The sequence below is a fragment of the Ailuropoda melanoleuca genome, chromosome 1, assembly GCF_002007445.2.
Source record: "Ailuropoda melanoleuca isolate Jingjing chromosome 1, ASM200744v2, whole genome shotgun sequence".
NCBI lineage: Eukaryota > Metazoa > Chordata > Mammalia > Carnivora > Ursidae > Ailuropoda > Ailuropoda melanoleuca.
Window position 1 is genome coordinate 62,780,054 of NC_048218.1, and position 22,764 is coordinate 62,802,817.

A 22,764-nucleotide genomic window follows, 5' to 3' on the forward strand; every position below is an offset into this window, starting at 1 on the left:
GGATAAAGAAGATGGAAATCACTCAGCCATAAGAAAGAATGAAGTCTTGCCGTTTGTGATGACGTGGAGGGAGCTAGAGAGTATCATGCTAAGTGAAATAAGTCAGAGGAAGACAAACACCATGTGATTTCACACATTTGTGGAATTCAAGAAACATAACAAGTGAACAAATGGGGAAGAAAAAGGCACAAACCAAAAAGCAGACTCTTAATAGAGAACAAACAGAGGGTGACCAGAGAGAAGGTGGGTGGGGGATGGGTGAAACAGGTGATGGGGATTAAAGAGCACACTTATGATGATCCCTGAGTAAAGCATAGAATTGTTGGACCCTTTATTGTACACCTGAAACTAAGACAATGCTGTATGCTAACTATATTGGAATTAAAGTAAAAAACTTAAAAGAAAAAAGAACTTAAAAAAATTCGTTTGGGCTCTCTCGCCAGCATTTCTAAGTTACCTGATCTGAGGCATCCCCCAGGCACTCGGAGTTTCGGGAGCTGCTGGGAGTCAGAAGGTACAGCTGAGCCTGAGAACCGTTGTGGCTTCGGCAGTGTTTCTCAAACTTGGCACTACGGACTTTCAGGGCTGGCAATTCTTTGCTGTGGGAGCCTGTCCTGTGCGCTATGGAATGTTGATGAGGGTCCCTGACCTTTATCTGCTAGATGCCCGTAGCAAACTTCCCCAGTTGTGACAATCGAAAATGTCTCTAGAGTTGGTCCGGTGTCTTGGGGGGCCCCCAAAATGGCCCCTGTTGAGAACCATTGCTCTAGAGTCATTGCTACTGTCCAAGCTGTGAGAGAAGTCTCCCAAAGACAGACTGCTGCACCCCCTCCCAGACAGGAAAATATATCATGATACCAAGGGGATCTGTCAGAAAACCCTCTAGTCTTTGGAGGAAACCTCATCAGGGTGCCTTTTTTATTTTGAAGAATTTTTATTTCTCAGTAAAGAGGTGGTGTCTCTCTTCAGAAGCATGGAGAGGAAGGTAACTTTGAAAATAGGGAATTAAGGAATGGGTATCGATCTTTCTTGCTGATCTGACGTGCAACAGAAGGAAACTAAATCTTTTTTTAATTAGCGTGAACAGCCTGGCCGGGTGAAATATCGTCTCCTGCTGAGGAGCGGCTGCCATCAGGATAAAGTGGAGCAGATAAAGCAGCGGCTGGGCCTGAATGGATGTAAATGCTGCATGTTTCCCCAGCTCTGGGAAGGCTCGGCCCCCAAACTGATGATGGAGTGAACAGAAATGGGAGAGTTTAGGTCCGTGGGTAAGAGCAGAGTTAGAGGAGGTTGCTCTGGAAAGGTTGGAGTTTGGGAATAAACTATTGGAGTGGTCGTCTTCGTTTGGGCCGTCTGAGAGAAGAGCTCAGGAAGCACCACAGGGGAGTGGGGCAGGGAGGGGACGGACGCTAATAATAAGCACATTACCAGACATCGCCCCGTGGACACTGGAGCTTCATGCCTCTGGAGCTTGCAGGGGGCCAGGGCCAAGCACAAGCCCCGGAGGTGTGGGGCAAGAGGGCCGGCGCGTTGACCCACGAATTCCCGTTTGTGGCTGGTTGAGGGCTGTGTCCAGGGCCATTCAGTCCCTGCACTTTTGCGGGCTTCTGATTTGGGCCTCGGGCAGAGCTGCAGTCTGGTGCAGGCAACTGGATTCGGCTGGTCAGCAGGGGATGGTGCTTGCTGATGGGAGATGGGCGGGCCACTAGCAACTTCCGCTATACTGGCCAGTTTCAACATTTGTTTAAAGGTGTTGATGGCTTTATTAGTTAACAATGTTCCATTTTTAATAAAGACTTCCTTATATTAAGGAACATCAGGAAGGCACACCAGCCTCTGTCACCACCTCACTGTTTGAGACCATGAAATACCACTGCCGGAAGCCTACCAGTCTTCTTGGCCCTGTCCTCAACTCCTCCTCCCCTCACCCCTTACAGACAGATCACTAACAAGGGCTTTTGGGTCTTCTCCAAAACACTCAAGAATTTACTCACTTCTGTTTCTGCTGCCACCTCAGTAGTCGAGGGCAATGCTGTCCTTTGCCAGGACTGTTGCAGTGGCCTGCTGGGCTTCGCACACTCGCTTTTCTTCCAGTTCCTTGAAACTACAANCCCTTTTTTTTTTTTTTTTTTTTTTGGAATGCCCCTCCTCTCCACTACACCCCAGCCCAGCGCTACCCTTCCAATGACTTGTTTCTTCTTATCTTTTAGGTCTGGCCATCACTTAATGATCTCCCCTTCGCATATGCTATACCCATCTCAGTCCCTGTTTGTTTTGTGTTGGCATGTTTCACAATTTGTAATTATTTTGTTTGTTTATTTCATCAGTCTCCCTCTTCAGAATGTAACCTCCATAAGGGTGAGAACCATATCTATCTCCTGGACCACCACATCCCACATAGGGTTGCCAGATTAAGCAAATAAAAATACAGGCTTCTGTGTCCATACTTGTACCAAAAATTATTCAGGGTTTATCTGAAATTCAGATTTACCTGGGCATCTTGTGTTTTATTTGGCGACCCTAGTTCCTAGGCCCTGGTACATAGCTGACTCTCACTACACATTGTTAAATAAAAACTTGATAGCAGCATATCAAAATTGCTATTAGGGCAACAAAGCTGGGGGGGAGGATGTTCTAAATCTACAGAACAGAGTAGTGAAAAACACAATTGCCATTCTTTTCCATTCTGATTTTCCTGTCTTCTCTGTCCAAGAGAACCTAATCAGCTCACCCCCCAAATCTTGGACAACCCAGTCTTCTGGGAGGGATGGTGGCCACAGGAGGGGAGCTGTTAGGAACAGCATTTGTACACCGTGTGCTGCTTCAGTCTCGCTTGGCTCTGTGCTGTGCTGGGACCTTGATCTTCTTTGGCCCTGACCTCCCCAGACTGTGAGCTCACTAAGGCAGGGGACAGATGACTTCTTCCTTCTCAATCATTCACCCCCAGCGTCTCACTCTGTAGATGGCACTTACCAAGGACTCACTGAATGGTTGCCAAATGGACTGATAAATGAATGAATATAGGGGGGCTAACTAGTCTAGTTTGACCAGGCCAGAGGGTTTCCTGGGATATGGGGCTTTCGGTGGGGAAACCAGGGCAGTTGGTCCCCTCGGTGAATGATGCTCACTCTCAGTGCCCGGGCTTCTTGTCCACGATCGTCTAGATTGGCTGCTTCATGACAATCACAATCAGACGGCCTGCTGGCCTGGCTGCCCGTCTGTTTTAGGATGACGCCTGATGTTTGTGCTTTCCTATGCCTGGGACCTTGGCCTTGGCTTCAGCCTCAGCTCATGGTCCTTCCTGTGGCTTGGTCTTGTGGTCTGTGGTAGACACCCTGGATGTGCACTCCTGGAATAACAGCATTCAGGCTAAACTCATGCGAAGGGCTCCTGATCTTGAGCTAATCTCACGGACCCCCAGTCCTGGCCACTGTAGGTGTTCCTCACCAAGAGCTGATTATGACCAATTCCTACTTCCACAGAACACCAGCCAAGTGTTTATTGAACAATTAAGCTGACACAGAACTTTTCAAATACATTTCTACAAATGTCTGAGTTACTTGCCTGTGAAAAAAAATGAGTTCTTGTGTTACCCAACTCTCTTCCCCCTATCGCTAGAAGGCATGATTCTAAACAAAACCACACAAATCCATTTTCAGTTATGGCAGCAATGCTCCAGTTTCAGTTAGGTCCTGCTGGTTTCCTGGAATTAGGGGTGAAGTGGCTCTTGAGAGGTTCCCAGCACTTATAGTAGTTCTCATCCAAACAATTAGAGGTCTTGAGCCCCCACTTGGTGACGGCCATACTTAGAGAAGACTCAAACATAAATGCCTGTAGGAAATGAGGAGGGAGACAAGAAAGAAGAAGTGAGGTGGATAATAAAACATATTTGATTAGATGTCATGAGGAAAGGTGTAAGTAGGCAGAATCTTTGAATAATAAGTCATGTGTGCTAACACAGTGAGGACAGCAGGCTCACACCTTGGGTTCTGGCTCTGGCCCCACCACTTATAAGCAAATGAGATTCAGTGCAAGACTCTTAACTTCTCTGAGCTCCACGTTTCATTCTATAAAATGGAGTTGGGCACGTAAGCCTCACACTGTCCTTTAGCATTATGGAGCTAAATTTGCTAGATCCAGGGGAGAAGGGGGAGAGTTCTCGGAATATTCAGCTTCTTAGGGGAAATCACTCACTGTGGCTATGTCCTCGTGGGGAGGCCATATTCCCTATTTTGTAGAGGAGGAAACTATGGCTGAAAGCTGGGAAATAGCTTGTCTTAGGTGATGGTAGCAACAAGTGGAAGAGTTGGGATTTGAGATTTCTTTTTCAGGACTCTGATCAAGAGATGGGCTGGGAAAAGGAGAAGGAGGAAAAGAGAGAGTGAGGAGGAGGAGGGTAGGAGGAAGCAGAAATGGCTGTAACACTTTTAAAAACCCTATCCCAGAAGACTCTGAGTGGTGGATGTCCCACTCTGTTCAGGAGGTTTCTGTCTCCAACAGAAAGACTGTGCAAGTACTCTGTGCAGCTTAGACATTCCACCTTCAGCAGTTGCTGATTTTCCTACTCACTGTGGCTTTTAAAAACAAAATAAAAACAAAAACAGAATAAAATCCTATAATTCTTAAGTGTTCACATTACTGGAAATTTTAAAAATATAGATGGACAAAAGGAAGTTAAAGTTCTCCTGTGTCACAACCCTGAGAACCCATGTTAATGTTTGGTATCTAATACACATTAGCTTCTTTATACCTAGAACAATGGAGGTGATTGTCCTTGCCTGACTTCCCATGACAGGCTCGATGTGAGGAGTGTGTGATCACATGGAAGTGCTGTGCACTATTCAGATATAAGGGTTATTATTATAGCTGTTGTTGTTGTCTCTTTGAGGACTGCTTGAGAGCCTTACTGTCTGACTGGAGTGAAAAAAAAACCATTCCAGCTGAGCTGCGAAGACAGTATTATACAAAGTTTGTTTATTCCAAACTGGAATAAGGATAAAGTGTATAGCGGGTCCTGGGTCCAAATTATATAATGAGAAATGGTGATGGAGACCCAAAGTTAGGTCTAGGTAAAATGTCAGAGCCTCCCCTGCCAGGCAGTCTGGGCTCACTGGCTACCCAGGGCCTCTCCTGCCCTTAATCCCTTACATAGGAGAGCTCTTTCTGGCTTGTGCTCCAGGCCCTAGGCACTTCCCAAAGTCTTGCTCCTCATATAAACAGCCCTGTCATTACTTCTCTGAAGCAGAACACTCAGATAACACTGACTAGCCAAAGCCAAATTGGGTACCAAAGGTTACTGAGTGAGAAGTCTGGGGTAGCCCATGTACCTCAAAGAGCCTTTGGAGGCAATAGCTTAATTGAGATCGTCAAACCACATCTCACAGAGATGTAAGGTTCCACAGAAATTCTGCAAAGGCCCTTGGAAAGACAAAGAGAGCCAAGGTCAAGCAGATGGGACTCTGCACCCTCCCCCTGAAGATCAGCTCCATCAACTCTGGTCCTGAAGTTGGGACTGAAAACAAACTATACTGGATAGGGAGACAGATAATACTCTCTGTTTGCAAGCTGGGCATGGAGTCAGGCAGGTCTGTGCTATTGATTTTAAAGTCAGGTAGCACTGAAGACATTTGTTTAAAAATGTAAAGTAAATTTGCATATGATTTAGCATAAAATTACTCCTTGTGGTCCATAAACTCCACCTCCAAGAATGCAAAAATGAAATAAAAATCAAGTACCACAGCCAACTGCAATCGTGTTCAGCCTCAATGTTTATAGCCTGATACAGGAAGAATACAAAACAGATTTCAATCCCATCAATTTCATCCCATGCCAAAGGAGAGCAAAAGAAAATGAGAAAACAGCCGGGAACTGCTGCTCATAAGCCTTGACTATAGTGAGGCAAAGGCTTCCTGATCCTTCCTGGCTTGAGAACTCCGCCGAAGGTGACATCCTGCATCCCTGGGTACTGTGGCCCTAGAAGATTACCTCAAAAAGCAGATGGTTCTGAGACACAGCATATGTACTCTGGGCTGCATACAGATAGTATTAACAATATTCCCTTGTATTTGAACAGTGCTGGACAGTCTATAAGGTTGAGTATAGCCACCTGCTTGGGTGGATACCACACCCATTCTACAGATGGGGAAAACGAAGCACAGAGAAGTTAAGTGACTTGTTCAAGGTCATGCAGGAACTAAGAGCTAGGATTTGACCTCAGGTCTGACTCCAGTCCAAAGCTCTTTCTACCCTACCACATCAGGAGTCTAGTATACACATGGGGGTGTGTGCACACACGCATGGAAATAAATACACACACAGATACACACTCTCCTCTCCTGACTCCTTCTCTGTGACTTTGGAGAAATAGAAAAATAGCCACTCCTCTCAAGAAGGCTGGGAAGCCCGGAGGCTGCCAGAGCCTGGTATTTAATTTGCTTACCATGGTACCATCAGCAATCCTCTTGGGTGCCAGCTTGGCTTTGCTGGCCTTCTCAAAGCAGTCAGCATCAGGCCCGTGGGGGGTCATGGAGCTGTGCAGGCTGCCTCCCCCGGGCAGGAACCCACCTTGCTTTGCCTCATAATGACCCTTGATAAGTCCCATGAATTCACTCATGCAGTTCCCTGGGAAGGTTGAAATCGTATTATTTTTATTATCCAAGGCAAGACCTGTAAAGTACCGAGACCTCTCAAGCATTATTTCTGTGGAATGCCAAGAAGATAGGAGAATCTGGTAAATTTTCTTAGGATTACTAACAGATGCAGATAGATAGGGGAACCCCCCCCCAAAACATTCATTAGTGTGAAATTTCTTGGTAGGCAAAACTCTACTTGATGGACATGCAGATTATCAGAGGTCTTGAGTTCCACTGCCTGAAAGAAATAATGTTGGATCTAAAGAAAATCATGGCCCAGACAAGAATTTTAATAATAATTAAAGTGAAATTTATAATAAAGAGTAGATGTGCTCTATCATCTAGACTTATAAGCCCTATATTAAAATCATCTTTCCCAGATCTGATCTGCTCCTCCCACAAATAGCCCCACAGTAGTACATGGTATTACCATATTTCTGGTTCCCAATCCAGAAAGCTGAGATGGAGTGTGTATGTGTGTTAATGTGTTGATGGAAGAGTCATGTAATGGAAAGAACCCTGACTTGATGTCTATTACCAAATGATACTCTGTGTGAAAGGATCTTAGTAGCTGTAAAAGCCAGTCCATAAATGCTATATAGCCTAACAAACATTATCTTCTGTATCTGAATCTATCATCTTATTTTCCACTCTCCAAAATGCCTCTTAGATTCATTCTTTTCTTTCTATTTCCATTGATATTCTCTTCATAGAATCCTAAAATTTTAAAATTGGAAAGGATCACTATTACTCAATACAGAAGAATTTCTATATCGTTCCTGACAGATTACTTCCTGGGGTCTGCCTGCATGCCTTCTACGAATGGAAGCTCTCTACTCAACAAAGCAACCTACCATATTATTGAAAAGCTCTGGGTGTTAGAAAGTTCTCTCGTGTTAAGTGGAAATTTGCTTTAATCTAAGTTAAGTACATTGGTCTTAGTTGTGCTTTCTGAAGTCAGCAAAATTTGACAAAAAGCACCACATTCCCACTCTTTCAATCATATGTTCCTGTTGAAATAAAGCTCCTTATTAGAACAGCAACACACTTAAGGGCAAGAATTAAAGAAATACAATACCTGGGGAAATTGAAGTGCCTTTCCATTCATTCACCCATCTACCTATCTGTCCATCCCCCCCCATCCATCTTCCTATCCATCCATCCACACATGTAATTGGACACTGTGCTAAGTGCTGTGACAGATATCAGTAAGAAAGAGCCCATCTAAAGTTACTGGCATAGTCTGTCCTGTGAGAGGGCTGAGAGTGCAGACCACGAACAGAGCAGAGAGCTATGGCATTGGCAACCCTTGCAAAGCTGAACATTTGGCGTGATAGATGCCCCGGGCCTCTTCCTGACATGTGAAGTATAACCAAGTGCCAAAATATTTCTGTCCTTGACTAGGCAGCCATATTCATCCTGCCTAGGAAACAAAATACTGCTGCAGGCCCCTGTAGGAAAGGTAAGGCCCAGATCACAGCTCTACTCATTTCTCCATGAAGCAGAAATAGAAGAAAAGAAGCAAGTGTAAGCATAAGGTGTGTATATTTTAAAAGCAGTTCTGCTCATGACCGAAATATATTGTCACCCTCCTCAATCTAGGATGTGTCCTCTGGGTCACCTTCATGGCTTAATTTTAAGAACAGAGCAATATAGAATTCAGCTTTGATCTGAATATGAATTTAGGTAGTAATGACTTTGGTGATGACATTTCTATATCATTTTCTGTATTTCAAAGGACAGGAAGGTAGACCTTGCCTCTCTGATTAATGCTGAATCCAGTTGACTAAAGTACATTCAGATGACTGGAGGCAATGTTTCTACAGAAATAATTCTCTACTTCTCCTATAAAGTCACATCAAAGTAGCAAAGGTTTTGATTATTGCTAAAGCAATAGTTTCAATATCTCTAGAAAAAATAATTTTAACTTGGGGTTTGGTGGTTTTTCCAACTAACTCAGGCAACCGTTCATTTCTGATATCTATCTATCCTGGGCCAAATGTACTTGAGAGTCTTTTAAAAAATTATCAGGGGCATTTTCACGAGGTCGTTTGTTTCAGGCGACTAAACTACAAACCAAAGTGGCTTGAGAGCTATATAGCACAATAGCAAACTTACCCAAGTTAGACAGCTCTACTAGCCTTCTCCCCGGGTGGGGAGTCGAGCCACAGGCCAGCAGCTCTCAATACGTGGCCTGTAGATTCCTCTGACTTGCTAACTCAAAAGGCAGATTCTGAGGTTCCACCTCAGAACCCACTAATTATGCTCTCTGAGAGTGGGCGCTAGGAAGGACTGTTTTTGTGGTAGGCATTCTAAGTGATTTTAATATTCCTAATGTTCTCAAAGTATGGTTCCTGGAACAACAGCATCGGCAGCACACGCGAGTTTGTTACAAAAGGCAAATTCTTAGGCCCCACCCTGGACCTACTGGAGCTGGAATTCTGAGGGTAGGGCCCAAGTATCTGTGTTTTAACAAGCCCTCCAGTGACACTGACACATATGAAAGTGTGAAAACTGCTACCGCTGGTACATCAAGCAGCCTCAACACAGGAACNAGAGAGGGAACACAAGCAGGGGGAGTGGGAGAGGAAGAAGCAGGCTCATAGTAGAGGAGCCTGATGTGGGGCTCGATCCCGTAACGTCGGGATCACGCCCTGAGCCGAAGGCAGACGCTTAACCGCTGTGCCACCCAGGCGCCCCCCAAGTATCTGTGTTTTAACAAGCCCTCCAGTGACACTGACACATATGAAAGTGTGAAAACTGCTACCGCTGGTTACATCAAGCAGCCTCAACACAGGAACTAGGGGAAATAGTGAATTATCAAGGACTAGCATGTGAGGTACAGGCTAGGGTAAAGCAATTCTCTCTGCTGGACTAACTTCCAGGAGAACACTCAGGGCCTGTGATGGGCTTGACACTCCTCAGAAAAGATGGTAGTCTGTTTTGATTCTATTTACAAAGTATCTGGTGTCTTTGTAGTGGTAACTGATTGTATCCTTTCTTCCACCATAATGGTGTCACCTGAAAAAGGTGGTGCTGGAATTTGACCATGAAGTGGCTTTCTTCCATCCTCAGAGCCCTACTTCTGTACCTTCTATAAATGCCTAAATTGCCTCTTCAGTGCACTGTTGTATCTTCTTGAGCTGGGGGACCTGGGAGCTGGTACATATAAAGGGGAACCTTATATAAACAGAAGGCTCTGAGGTCGACTAAGGAAAGGGATTTGTTTTTAAGAATGTTCCAGCTGAAATGCACCTCAGAGTCTTTCCAGTACTCTATGTACAAAAATGCAATCTTCAGGAAGTGGAATTGTACGTTGACCTTTAGGTTGGATTTACGGCTAGCTATTGGACTGTTACAGATGCCAACTTCATTAAGTACAGCCGCGAAATACCTTATTCATTCTTGGTGTTGCATTTACTAATTAAGTAAATGTTTATTAGATGCGTATTGCGTATTGGGCACTGTGCTAGGCACGTGTTAGTGGTCATGAGTGTGTGCGTGCTCTGGCATCAGACTACCTTCAATTAAATCCTGATGCCACCACTGAACTAGTTGCGAGGCCTTGAGTGAGTTACTCAATCTTTCCAAATTACTTAATTCTTCATGCCTCAGTTTTACCTTCTGAAAAAAGGGGGATAATGATACTACCTCCCTCTTTTAACTGTTTTGTGGATTAAGTGAGTTAATACTTTTAAAGAACTTATAACAAAGCCATAGAAAATGGCCAATAATTGTTAGCTGCAAGTAATAATACTAATAAAATAAAAATAATAGATTTATTATGTTCTGTTCTAGGCAACAAATGCTCCATAGAAACTGCTTTCAGAATGGGGTCCATTCCCTAGTGCGGACTGCAGTCTGTTTTATCCCACTAAAATAATTGGAGAAGGCACATTTTACTGGCTCTTGAACCAGACTTAGGTAAAGAGCTTTCCAAAAACAACAAACTAACCAACAACATCCCACCATTCCCCCTCCCCCGAAAGAAGCATCTGAAATGTAAAGAAACGTCTTGCTTCACACTCTATCAGCCTTTCTGCCTCTCCTCAGGGCCAGAGGAGCTGGGCTGTAGGCATTACTTCCTTCTCAGAGTCAACACATCACTGGCATCTCCACAGAAGTCATGGTGTTTCAGCAATTACAAATCTGGGGAGCAGCACTAGGCCTCTGAGGCAGGATCCTGAAAGTCAGCACAGTATGGTGTCCAGAGACACCTCAGTGGTATTCCCAGTGGCTAATGTTCACTACTTTGTGGTCTCTTTGGTTTCCAATGTGGCTTGGTAAAATAGAGACTTACTGTGGTAATAAGGAGGCCTGAAGGTCTTGTCAGCAACCCCCCATCGAGGTGGGAAGATGACAAAATCAGCGACAGCCACACCGGGGCGAACAGACTTGGCGGTCAATACTGTGAAGATGGATGGGTCCTGTGAAAGACAAGGAGACACTGAGCCCACGATGGAAGGGAGGTGACTGGACAATAGTACCCATGTCACCCACACTGGAAGGGGTTTCCAAGTTGATTCTAGGTTTTTTTTTTAAAGTAGGCTCCATACCCTTTGTGGGGCCTATCGTGGAGCCCATTGTGGAGCCCAACCTGGGGCTTGACCTCACAACCCTGAGATCAAGAACTGAGCTGAGATCAAGAGTGTGAGGCTTAAGCAACTGAGCCACCCGGGTACCCCGGCACTGTAATTTCTGATCAAGCCAAGCTTGTGGTTGAGGTGCAGAAATCACTCATCTGACTTTGCCCTCTTGCTGTGCTTGAAGCAAAATGAATTAACACTAGCTAAGAGGATTTGGAGCTGTTTTCTCACCGTGCTGAGCCCCCATTTCATGCATGTATTACCCCATGGGTCTGAGAACCAGTCGTGTCTACCTCCCAACCTCAGGTCAGGGTGACCAGAGCTGGGATGTGCTGCAGGGAGTTCTCTGCAGAAGGGATGTTCAGAGTGAGGCAGAAATAGAAATAAAATAGTATCCAGCTTTTGGTATAGATGTAGGATATGTTTCTCTTTGGGGGCATCACAGAGATTCCAGATGGTATCCTCATTGCTTTCCTTATCCTTGTTTGATTCTCAGGTCTAAAATACACCACTTACATCATTAGTTTGGGTGGTGGTAATATAGAGGGCATAGGCTGAGGGACAATACTGTGATTTTAAAAGAACTTTCGAATCCTTCAGTGGAAAGATTGAGATTCAATTTCGTTGAAATCAAGGATCATCTTTGCTTTCACATGCCATGTTAGGGTCTGGGATTCAAAGATGGTTGAGATCTATCCCTTGTCCCTTCAGCATTGTTAGTAGTGGTGGTGGTGGGGGGGTGCTGGAGGAGTCATCAAACAGGTGTATGAATAACTGACCACAGCAAGGTGCCAAAGGCACTCCAGCTTTATAAATAGAAATCCAAGGGAGTACAGGGAGTGCCTACCTACCTAAGGGAATCAGGGAAGGCTTCAAAGAGAGGGTGGTATTTGAGGAAGTTATTGAAAAATGAGAGGAGAAAGAAAAAGGAGGGAGGGAGGAAGGCAAGAAGGAAGAAAGGAAAAAAAGGAAAAGGAATTTAAAGCACAGAAAACAGGAAGGACATCAAAATGCACAGAGGTTTTGTTAAAAGGCAAGAAAGCTAAAGCCCAGAATGCACTGGCAGAAGGCAGAGGGGCTAAGAGTTGGCACTGGAAAAATGAGTCTAGGGCCAGATGGTAGAGAGCATCAGACACCACGCTTCAGAGCTCAGACAATCCTAACCCACGGGGAGGCTGCAAAGGTTTTCTAATGCAGCGGTAGAATGACTGGACCTGGATTTTGGAAGAATAACTGTAGCAGTAGTACAGAGATCGGACCTGTGCAAAGGCAAGCCAAAAACCCAACCCTATTGCTCTGAGACTTTACACTTCTTCATCTGTCTTGAGAAATGATCTGAAACTGTTAAAGAAAAGGTAGTGAGACTCAAATAAAGGTCTGTCCGTGTCTCTGAATTCTTTTTCATGCTGTTTTGGGCTTGATGCCTCATTTTCTTTTCCCTTTTGGTTTTGTTACGAGTTGTTGCTCTTCAGAAAGGTGGTTTTGTCCCCCTAGAGATAAGCTGAGTTGGCTCAGAGTAATCTTTCTGTCTCTGGTTCTCTGGCTTCTGCTCTAATTATCCTTCCAGCTTCTGGGTTAAGCTAATCTATTATAAACTAGGCTGCAAAATGACCTTTCCCCCAGGATCTCAGAACTAGCTCTTGATCATGAACGTGGGGCCTTGGGGCTTGCCTTGTAGACCAGGGACCTATTTGTGGCCCTCTAATTGAGTGAAAAATATGACCGAGTTCACGCTTTAGAACTTCTTTGCTTTAAATTCAGGCACTGAACATTCTGAGAAACTAGAAGAGGGCTGTCTGCTCCATCACTGCTAAAAACAGCCAGGGGTGAAGGCACCGGAGTAGGCAGCTGGACCGAGCAGACTCAGCATTTGTGAGCAGGACAGAGAACTTTTCAAACCCAGAGCGGTTTCCTTCTCATGACTTTATCACTAACATTAGCAGCTGGTGTCCTTTGGGGATGCATTTGCCAAGCAGAAACTAAGTTTTTCGTCATCTGTGGGAGTTACTGTGATACTCGGTGTGAGAACTAAGCTGTGTTCAAGGGTGAGTGTTGCGTGTCAGGCTTGGCTCCCCCAATAGCTTGCTATTTAGTCCTTCCCCGAAGCCTGGCTGCAGGTGATTCAAATTCCTGTCAGTGCAATGATGAATGACTGTATCTTGGGCTTCCAAGGGTGACACTGGAAATGTTAAATCTGTGACTATCGGGGAGCCCTCCCACCTAAGGGCTGCCCTAGCCCCAGGGCCCCTCCATGGTCCAGACTTACTGCATGGTCAAAGGCCACCGAGTTAATGACCATGAAGTTCTCCAAGTTGTACTTGTAGGGGGTGTAGTTCCCGTGCCAGGCCACCACATTGAATGGGGAGACATCCTAATCAAAAAAAAAAAAAAAAAAGGCAGGAAAAGGAAATCTTAGCACATAATGCTTTTATAGCTGTGTTTCCACATTTGTACTTGGCATCACGGTCTGTCTCTCTTTTTGATTTGATTTTGCTCTCATAATTTAGTAATGGCGTCCTTTGAGAGACGTATAACCCTGAATCATTTTGTGGTTGCTTCACGTGCCTTCAAACTGTCCCTTGTTAAGCCACTAAACCTATTTTTCCAGTTCATACGCTGCAGCTGCCTCCGATCACATGTGCAGGAGAAGCACAGCACATTCTCCAAGTAGTGCCTTTTCAACAATTTTTAACACACTTGTGAGAATCTGTGGATGTCGGCAGTTCTCAGACAGTCTGGGCCACCGTCTGGGGTTCCTAGTGCAGAAGGCAGGCACTTGCTGAGACTGAGCTCCAGGTATTTGCTGCCTCGAGGAGCTTCTGGTACACACAGTGCCTGGGGTTGCTGAGTGCAAGAAGGTGAGATGGTATCTAAGAGTTCCAGCCCCAAGGACCTGAGTTTCCAGAGCAATCCCGACGTGATGCTCCTTGGGACTGCTCTGGAGAAGGAGAGGATCAGTGCTCTGTTACAGGGAGGTAGTCCCCACTGCAGCTATGCATCTGTTCTGGAAACACAATCTAACTCAGAATATTCTAAAGACTTTGCTGAAGGGACTACTCACAGAGGTGTGATTAGGGTTAAGTGAACTGACTAGAGATGCTGAGGTTTCTAAGCCTAGCAGCAGTGGGAAGACATTGCAATTCCTAGGCCTGTGGGATATGGGAAGAAAATGTTATAGGATTCCAGCAAGAGCTAGAACCACGAAGAAGGGGCTGTTCAGTGGTGTGCTGGTAAATATTTAACAACTAGCAACTAGCTCTCTGGGGGAAAAATGCTCTGTTTTATAACATTTGCTAATTTGGGGGGTATAAATATTCCATCCTGATCACTTTTGAGCTATTAATGTAGTGTTGCTGAACACAAAGCTGGGAAGAATGTGTCCATCAGCTCTTGCATGCCGGTATGAACTGGCTCCAACACGCCACTGGGGCTAGCCAACAGAAACAGATCACGGAGGGATGCAGTCCCAAATGGGGAAGAAACAGGAGAAGAAAACCCCCAACTTGTCTTTCCTCCTGCCCTCCAACTTCCTGTGAGTACCTCCCACTGGTTGAACCCCACCAAAAACCAGCTGGCTAGGGAGACCATATAGGTCAAGCCCCCAGAACACAGATCATGGCAGAGAAGAGAAAATGGATCAGTATGGGAGCTCACACAGAGAATAACCGGCACAGGGTCTGCTTAGAAAGTGGAAACCCATGCAGCTGCTGGCTACCTCTAGAATGGTGGTTCTCTGTCAATGCATGTCAAAAATCATATGGGAAACATGCTTAACATGAATGTAGGTTTCCACACCTCATGCCCAGAAGTTATAATTTTTGCTAGGCTGGAGTAACATTTTAAACAAGCTTCCCTTAGGATTTCTGATGCAAATAATCTCTAAACCACATTTTGAGAAATCCTGACCCAGACAATATGAAGGTGACAATGTGTCAATGAGGCTGGCAATTAACTCTCAGGGGTTAATTTTAAGTGCCAAACTAGTTGGCCTCTGCTGGTTAGCATACCATCTATCTTGGATGCTGTTCAAGGAAAATAATATGCCTTGAAAAATAGAGGCTATATGTCAAATGGGCCAAAATAATGGTAATAAATAACAGTAAACAGAAGAAATCTTTGGATTATTTTGGTTATATAATTATTTTCTGCTAACATATGTGCAGCACATTGAGTAATATAATAAATGTTAATAGAGATTACATATTATGTTATTTACTATTTATTATTATTATCAATGCCTCTGCTTATCTCCCAAGTTTACAAGGCTGGTAGTATAAGCTATGTCAAGCTAATTAACCGAGTTCTACTTCTTTTGTATCAGTCATAGTTTGTATTTGAAATATGGTGGCCATTGGTAATATAAATCTTGGATGATCTGCTTGTTTACCATTTCCCTTTTCACAACATATTACCCTGCCTGTATAGCATATTTTACGCACCATTTATAGAGACCTACATATTGCCAGGATTCTTTTTGCTTGGTGAGTGGAAAGAACATGACCTTTGGAGTCAAACAGATATAGGTTCTAATGCTAGTTCTGCCATTTACTATGTCATTTACTATGACATTTGGTAAATTATTTGTCACTACTTGTTTGTGACTACAAATGAGGCAAATAGTACCTTATTTATAACATCTTAGTGGTATGATAAGGATGAAAGGATATAATATATGCAAACTATTTAACACTGGCCTTAGCAATCAGTAGGTGCTTAATAACTATTTATTCCCTTCTTGTCCACCGACCCTCTTACTTTACCTGTTTGGCAGCAAATAGCTTGCCCTGGTACTTATTAATCACAGTGTAGCCACCTGGCACTTGGCGATCTTCATACCAGGCAACAGGTATCAAAAAATCACGAGCATTGGCCAAGCCATTGGCTCCTAGAACACAGCAACCCAAAAGTCTTTTAGACACTTCTGAAATCACATAGGAAAGATGCCCACAGTTGCACAAAGAGAAAGGGCCATGTCAAGAGCCATTCCACAATTTGTTTTCATTGTCCAAAGGCTCACTGGAATCCCTGTCTGGTGCCCTTTTAGGAGGATCCGAGGAATTTGGTTAGGAAAAGGAATGAAGAAAATCGTCATCATCATCACCAGCATCACCTCCTAAAGTTGTAGAGTAAATACGGTTTATCGACCACGTTACACATATTATTGCATCACTGCAGGTGAGGGCAGAGGATGAGACTAGAAAAGAGGCTAAGGGAAGGTTCGGTAGAATACTAGAAGTTCCCCCCAAGAAAACCGTGATGATTCTAGAACTCATCTACAGTCCTTGATCTCAGAAAGGAAGGGTTACCTACTATTGCCCCAGCCATGCCTCCGCTCCTCATACAGAAGTCAGAATCCATCCAAGTCTGCAAAACTGCTCTCCAGCCTGACAAATCTGGCTGCCACTCAGGAAAAAAGTACTCAGGACTTGCCTGCTTACCTTTGCTTAGGAGTGAGTGTTCCCTCCAGAGAAAGAAAATAAATCAAAAGACCAAAAATAAAAAGTATAAGAGCAAAAACATCATTTAACTCTGAGAGGAGAGACCTGGGGAGTGTTTTATCATTTCCAGCTCCTGGGGTTAAAAAAATATAAGCCCCCAGCTGGTTCGTAAATTATATGTATTTTCCAGAGGGTATGTTCCCCGGAACCTGGAGGCTATGCTGACTGTAGAGCAGCAGGAAGCCAGACTGAAGTGGGAAGAGCGGGTGGTGAGCCGGATGACAGACGGCCCACCATGGCTCCAGCTGCCTCTCTGCTGCCTCCCACCTTCCTCTGACTATTTGGATCTCCCCAGGGGAGTGACCAGAAGGCACATGCTGGCCTGTCCTGTTTTGCTTTAAAAAAGCTGTTGACAAGGAAAGGAAGAACTGGAAGGTGTGGCCACCACCTTTAGCAAACATGTCAAAGATGAAACCAAGGTCCAATTTTCCCAGCCCCTCTTTTCACTCCAAGAGATGTTTTGAGAATAACTCCTCCTACCACCTTCACTTCTCTCCTGCATCTCCTGCCTCCAGTTTGCCAGAAGAATCGGGGGTGGGGGGACCTTGATTCACTTTTGAAAGTTTTCATCTTGCCTCATGGAGGAGGTTTCTAGCTCCTTCATGGCCCTGAGTTAACTGTGTAGTTTTTGCGGAATGTGCTGAGTCAGAATGTGAGGTTTGTAGACTATGCATCTTTCAGCTCATGTCCCTTCTCCAAAGGAGTACAGTCCTTGCCATTTTTACGGCTTTCCCCCACTTTATTGTCTACACACAACTTATTGACTTAAGAAAATGGCCTCCCTCCTAGTCACAAAGCTTATTCCCACATGTATGGCTTTGCTTAAGCTGTTCCCTTTCCTTTCTATTTGTCCTCAGCTTTTCATCAAGAATTAGTCAAATCTCATCTCTTCTGTAAAGCTGTTCCTGTGACTTGGTTCCCAGTAACCCAAACTTCTGCATCCGTTTGGGTGTACACTGTATAACCAGAAATCTATTACATACTGTCTGCTCTCCAATGGTCTATGTACTACTCTAGAGAGAGATTTGTAATGGGTTGGCTTCGGTTGTTTACTTTTATGTATTTTATGGGAAGAGGCTTGTGCTATCTTTGATGAGATTCCCGTTATTACCCTCAGCACAACAGAGCCAAGACTAGCTGATGGATTGATATACTGATGAGCTAATTAATGATTTCATTCATCAGTTGGGTCAGACATTGCACAAAACCCCTGAACTTAGAGGTCTGAAAAAAAAAATCTGGAGTTGCTTAGAGAGTTCTAATATGTTTCTGAAATTCCCAACTACACTTGATCTAGAGAAGTTGTCTAGAGAAGAAAGTTGAAATTTGAGTGAGATCAAGAGGGGAGAAGGATAATGACAGGAGAAGGATGTTTAACTCTCATGCGATTATTTGTCCTATATCTCAAGGGAACTTAAAAGCTTGTAATGAAGGTTTACCAATTGGTCCCAGGTCAGGCAACTCAAAGTGGACACCGTAGACCTCCAGGATGTAGCCCCTGGTCTCCTCGAACACATCAATGCTGAACCGCATTCCTCTCTGGAACAGGAAGCAGACAGTGGTGTGCACTTCCAAATCATACCTGTAGCTATAAATAAGCTACCCCAGAGCCACAGCTAGCTCCAGGTGCAAAAACAAAGTTCTAGTCTGCTGAGCTATGAGAGGGGACCTGCTCAAAGATGAGTTAACAAAAAGTTTAACTCCTAATCACATCTGTGACCCAAACCAATTCTACTCTAATCTCTCATTGGGTTCAGAGATACCAGTGCCAAATTTTTAAGAAATTAATCTTCACCTCACCCCCACCCCCACCCCATACACACCAATCCATGGGAACAGAGCCTTATCCCAACTGTGTAGGAGTATTTAGGAAAGCAAATTGACAATGCTCTTTGCTTTGTGATTGTGTCCTATTTTAAAACAAATCAGGCACCCAAGCCTGCTTCCCCTTCTGCACAGGGAGCCTCCTGCATGACTAAAACTCCCTCCCCTTGCTCAGACACGAACCACCAAGAAATTTTAGAGTTGGAAATGACAGCAGCTGCGACATTTGATTGCTCCAAAATTAGGGAGAGGCAGGGGAGAAGGGGACACATCACCAACCTGAATGACGCAGATCTCATTGGGCTGCACAAGCATCTTGCCGAACTCAGTGTAAATGTGAAGTTTCCCTTTCTGGGGAACTAGCAAAAAAGACAGGGCAGCAGTGAACAACTCTTCACACAAGGACCACTTCATGAAGAGTAAAAGGCTCAAGGGCTGCATTAGATTTTTCATTCCAAAAGAAAAGAGCTTTATTTAGTCTCATGGTGGGAGATGTATATTCTGACAACTTAGGTTAGCAATTTTACTACCTGGAAGAAAGTGAATGAAAAAAATCGACTCTGTTTATTTTTGCTTGTGAGGTAAGGAGCTTGTATATGTCCAGTTCTGTGGATTGACCAAAAAGGGCAGCAGAAATCGGATGGAAAACCACTCATTTCTGATAGTTCCAGTGAGTCTGGCATTTCCATATCTAATGTCTACACCAAAATGGTGACTACAAAATATCAATACTGAAACCATCAAATAGAATGGGTAGACCAGAGAAATCTCTAAGAGACATTCTGTTTTAGACGGCACCATGAAAATTTCTATCTAAACAGCAGATATCAATGACAGATGGTCTTTTCTTGGGTGGGTTTGAAGACAAATAGAGTTATCTTAATAAGTTAATCACATGTTGGTATTACTCTTTATTTCTTTTCAGTTTTCCAATTCTCCCATATTAAAAAGGCCCAGCAGAGATAGACAAAGATAGAGAGACCAGGAAATAGACCAGGGGCTTTGAGGTACACCAGGAATCTTTTCCAGATCACCAATGGCCTCTAGACCTCAGTCTGTGGATTGTATTACATAAGACAGATTGAAGGATAAAGGAAAATAATTTGTATAAAATTGAAAAGCAGCTTGTGACTAGGGATCAATTCACAGTGAAATATTCAGAACTTACCAATCAAGAAGTCCCCATCTGAATTGTAAAAACATCTGAAACATAAAGAATAATTCCTGTGATTTTCAGTTTTAACACTGTCCAGACAAATTAATTCACTCCGCATATTACTATTTACCACTCACCATGTGCCAGGTTCAGTGCTGGATATAAACTGGTGAGCAAAATGACCCAGTCTCTGCCCTCATGCAGCTTAGAGTCAGATAGCTATCAAATAATTACAAGAACTGTATTGTCGTAAACTGTAATGGCACTATGAAAGTCAAGTTCAGGGGAATGAAGGAATAATGAACCTGATCTAATGTGAGGAGTCAGCAAAGGCTTCCCTGAAGAAGGGACATTTGACCTGAGATATGAAGGAATTGTCTAGGCAAGAGTTTGGGGAGTGGGGAGAACATTTCAGGCAGAAAGAACAGCACATGCAAATACTCTGAGGCAGGTTGAAAGAACGCTAGTGCAGCTCAGGTGAAAAGAGAGGAGGTGGTATGATATGAGGTTGGACCCAAAGAGACATCTTCAGTGCCTTGTCATGGCTCAGAGAAATTAAATGACTTGCCCAAGATTACTCAGCCAGGAGGAGTGGAATGGGGCTTTGGATGTAGCGATCTGGTTCCAGAGGTAGTGTGTAAAACCGCTATGAGATTCTGCTTCTCCAAGAAGAGGCTGAATGCCACTTATATATTTTTTCTGGTTAAAAAAAATCCAATATGTAAGCTCCTCTACTGAGGAATGTTAAGCTTACACAGTTAATAGCTGAAGCCAAAGTCTATCAGCTTGACCCACCACCAACTTGTGGCCCTTAATGGCTGCTCATGCAGTATGACTTTGGACTCAAGAACAGCCGTGGGGAAGTTTGAGAAATTAAAGATATTCTGACTCAAACCTGATTAAAGTCAAAATGCCTCTTGGACTATTGTAGCTTCCTAATGCCCATTGTCTTTTTTCTATTTGCATTGTTATGTGAAATTCTTGTGCATGTTACAGCAATCAGTCAAGATTGAAATGCTCACTTATTAATAAATGTATATCAACGTTGCTCTGGGGGAAAAAAAAACAATAACATAAAACAACAACCTGGCTTTCACTCTCTGGCCAACAGCTCTTGGGGAATAGGGATGTTCTGCCCAAGCACTGAGCCACTTACCTGTTCCCCATGGAGGTGTTACAGAGGAAAATATGGATGGCCAGTCCATTGTTAGACTTTATGTCTCCAGCTCCACACAAGGTATGCAGGCCCTGGGAGAAACCACAGGAGAAGGAAGGGTGTATACGAGGCTTCTCCAAGAGGCCAGCCCCCCTCCTGGTCCCTGAAAGCCAGAGGGCAAGGTTCTACTAGGGTCTGCTCCGTGGGACAAGTGGGACATTCGGGGTCCAGCCTGCCTCTGGGGAGCTCAAGATTTATGGGTTTTATGCTTGGTGGGTGGTAGCTCACCCTAGCTGCCAGCCATAGATCTATATTTGGATTGTCTCAATGGCTAAGATGATTTCACTTGACATTTTATCAGTTTGGTGCTTAAGATCAGCCTGGAGGAGAGTTTCTTTCTTAGGTAAAACCAAGTATCTAGGAGGCCTAGGGAGGAAGGTTGCCACATTAGGCCCCTCAAATACACTCCACCAGGTAGGCAGCCCTGTGCTTATACGTAGGATCAGCCCCAATTTTTCCACAACAGGGAAATGGAATCATTCTGACCAGCTGTAATCCTCTCTGCTGATAATCCACAGTCCAAGAAACCTTAACACATGGGTCTTCTCAAAACCCTCAGCCCCAAATCTGCAGATGGAAAGGAGGGAGCTCCACTCCTTCAGATATCCATAATTCACCCAGAGTGGGGGATTTCTTTTAGCATTTTAATTCAATTTGCCAGTTTGGGGTCTATTTAGATGAGTCTACACAGAGCTTGGAGTACTTAATATACAGAAGGAATTCTGCATGATCCAAACAATTTGGCCTATGGCTGGGCACCTGAACTCTCCCTAAGTAAGCCATGGGCTGAGGTTGGGCTGCAAAACTTTCAGTGCCTTCTTTGAGGCCCTCTGCCTTGTAGCTCCCTTCCCTCTCCCCTACATGTGGTTTGCTCTGAGCACAAGTGTTCCAATACTCCCAAGACCTGTAACTACCAAGCAGAACTTCTGATCAGCATTGCATTAACTAGAGTTGTCACCCTTGAGTCAATGCTATTCTAGCTCAAGGGTCCATTTCAGAAAGTTCATGAACTTGGATAGGGACAAAATTATATATTTTTTCACTAATCTCTGAAATATATAATTTCCTTCAATTAATATGAATATAAGAAACAAATCACAGAAACATTAGATGTGACCTGTAACCTGGTCACTGATAGAAATCATGGATATTTTTAGAACACATTATAGTTGTTACAGCTATTTCGGAATATCATTTATGTTCATACTTCTAACAACTATAGCTATTAGATCTTTCCATAGATCTTGTAATTTAGTGCATTGATAAGGAAGCATATATGTTACTTACTATAAAACTAAATTTGTTACTTTAATATTTTTATCATTGTATTTCAGTATGATCAATTCTTTGTAATTTTATGCATGTAAACATTTATTTTATGCATGTAGAAACACAAGCTTTACCAGACTATTGAAGGAGTCCATGGAGAGGGAAACAAGCCATAAGTGACTCTTAACTACAGAGAACAAACTGAGGGTTGATGGAGGGAGGTGGGTGGGGGATGGGCTAGATGGGCGATGGGTATTAAGGAGGGCACTTGTGATGGGCACTGGGTATGTATGTAAACGATGAATCACCTAACTCTACTCCAGAAACCAATATTACACTGTATGGTAACTACCAAAATTAAAAAAAAAAAAAAAGAAAGGAGTCCATGGGAGGGAAAAGCTAAGAACGCCTGTTCTAGACAAAAACAAAGAGACCTGAGGCAGGTAAATGCTCAATTTCCATTGGCCATTCAGAGATGTTGTAAATAGCTCACCAGTGCCCTTTGGTGTCAGAGGCCATTTGGTGCCTGTAAGTAAGACATCGGTCAGCCAGCCCTGGAAGCAGAGGCAGGTGGTGCTGTCTC

The 22,764-nt window shown here is 43.9% G+C and overlaps 1 protein-coding gene across 1 annotated transcript in view; it reads right to left on the bottom strand.

The window, feature by feature from the left end:
- Positions 1–3,467: 3,467 nt before the first annotated feature.
- Positions 3,468–22,764, bottom strand: part of HGD (homogentisate 1,2-dioxygenase) — a 42,653-nt gene continuing 23,356 nt past the window's right edge. Inside the window, exons 6-14 of the mRNA XM_002925952.4 lie at positions 20,853–20,944; positions 19,709–19,743; positions 18,820–18,899; positions 18,156–18,255; positions 15,979–16,103; positions 13,485–13,589; positions 10,933–11,059; positions 6,440–6,621; positions 3,468–3,831 (exon numbers count right to left, since the gene is read on the bottom strand). Coding sequence (XP_002925998.2) covers positions 3,682–3,831; positions 6,440–6,621; positions 10,933–11,059; positions 13,485–13,589; positions 15,979–16,103; positions 18,156–18,255; positions 18,820–18,899; positions 19,709–19,743; positions 20,853–20,944 — 996 coding nt within the window. The 3' untranslated portion in view covers positions 3,468–3,681. The remainder of the gene's footprint in view (positions 3,832–6,439; positions 6,622–10,932; positions 11,060–13,484; positions 13,590–15,978; positions 16,104–18,155; positions 18,256–18,819; positions 18,900–19,708; positions 19,744–20,852; positions 20,945–22,764) is intronic.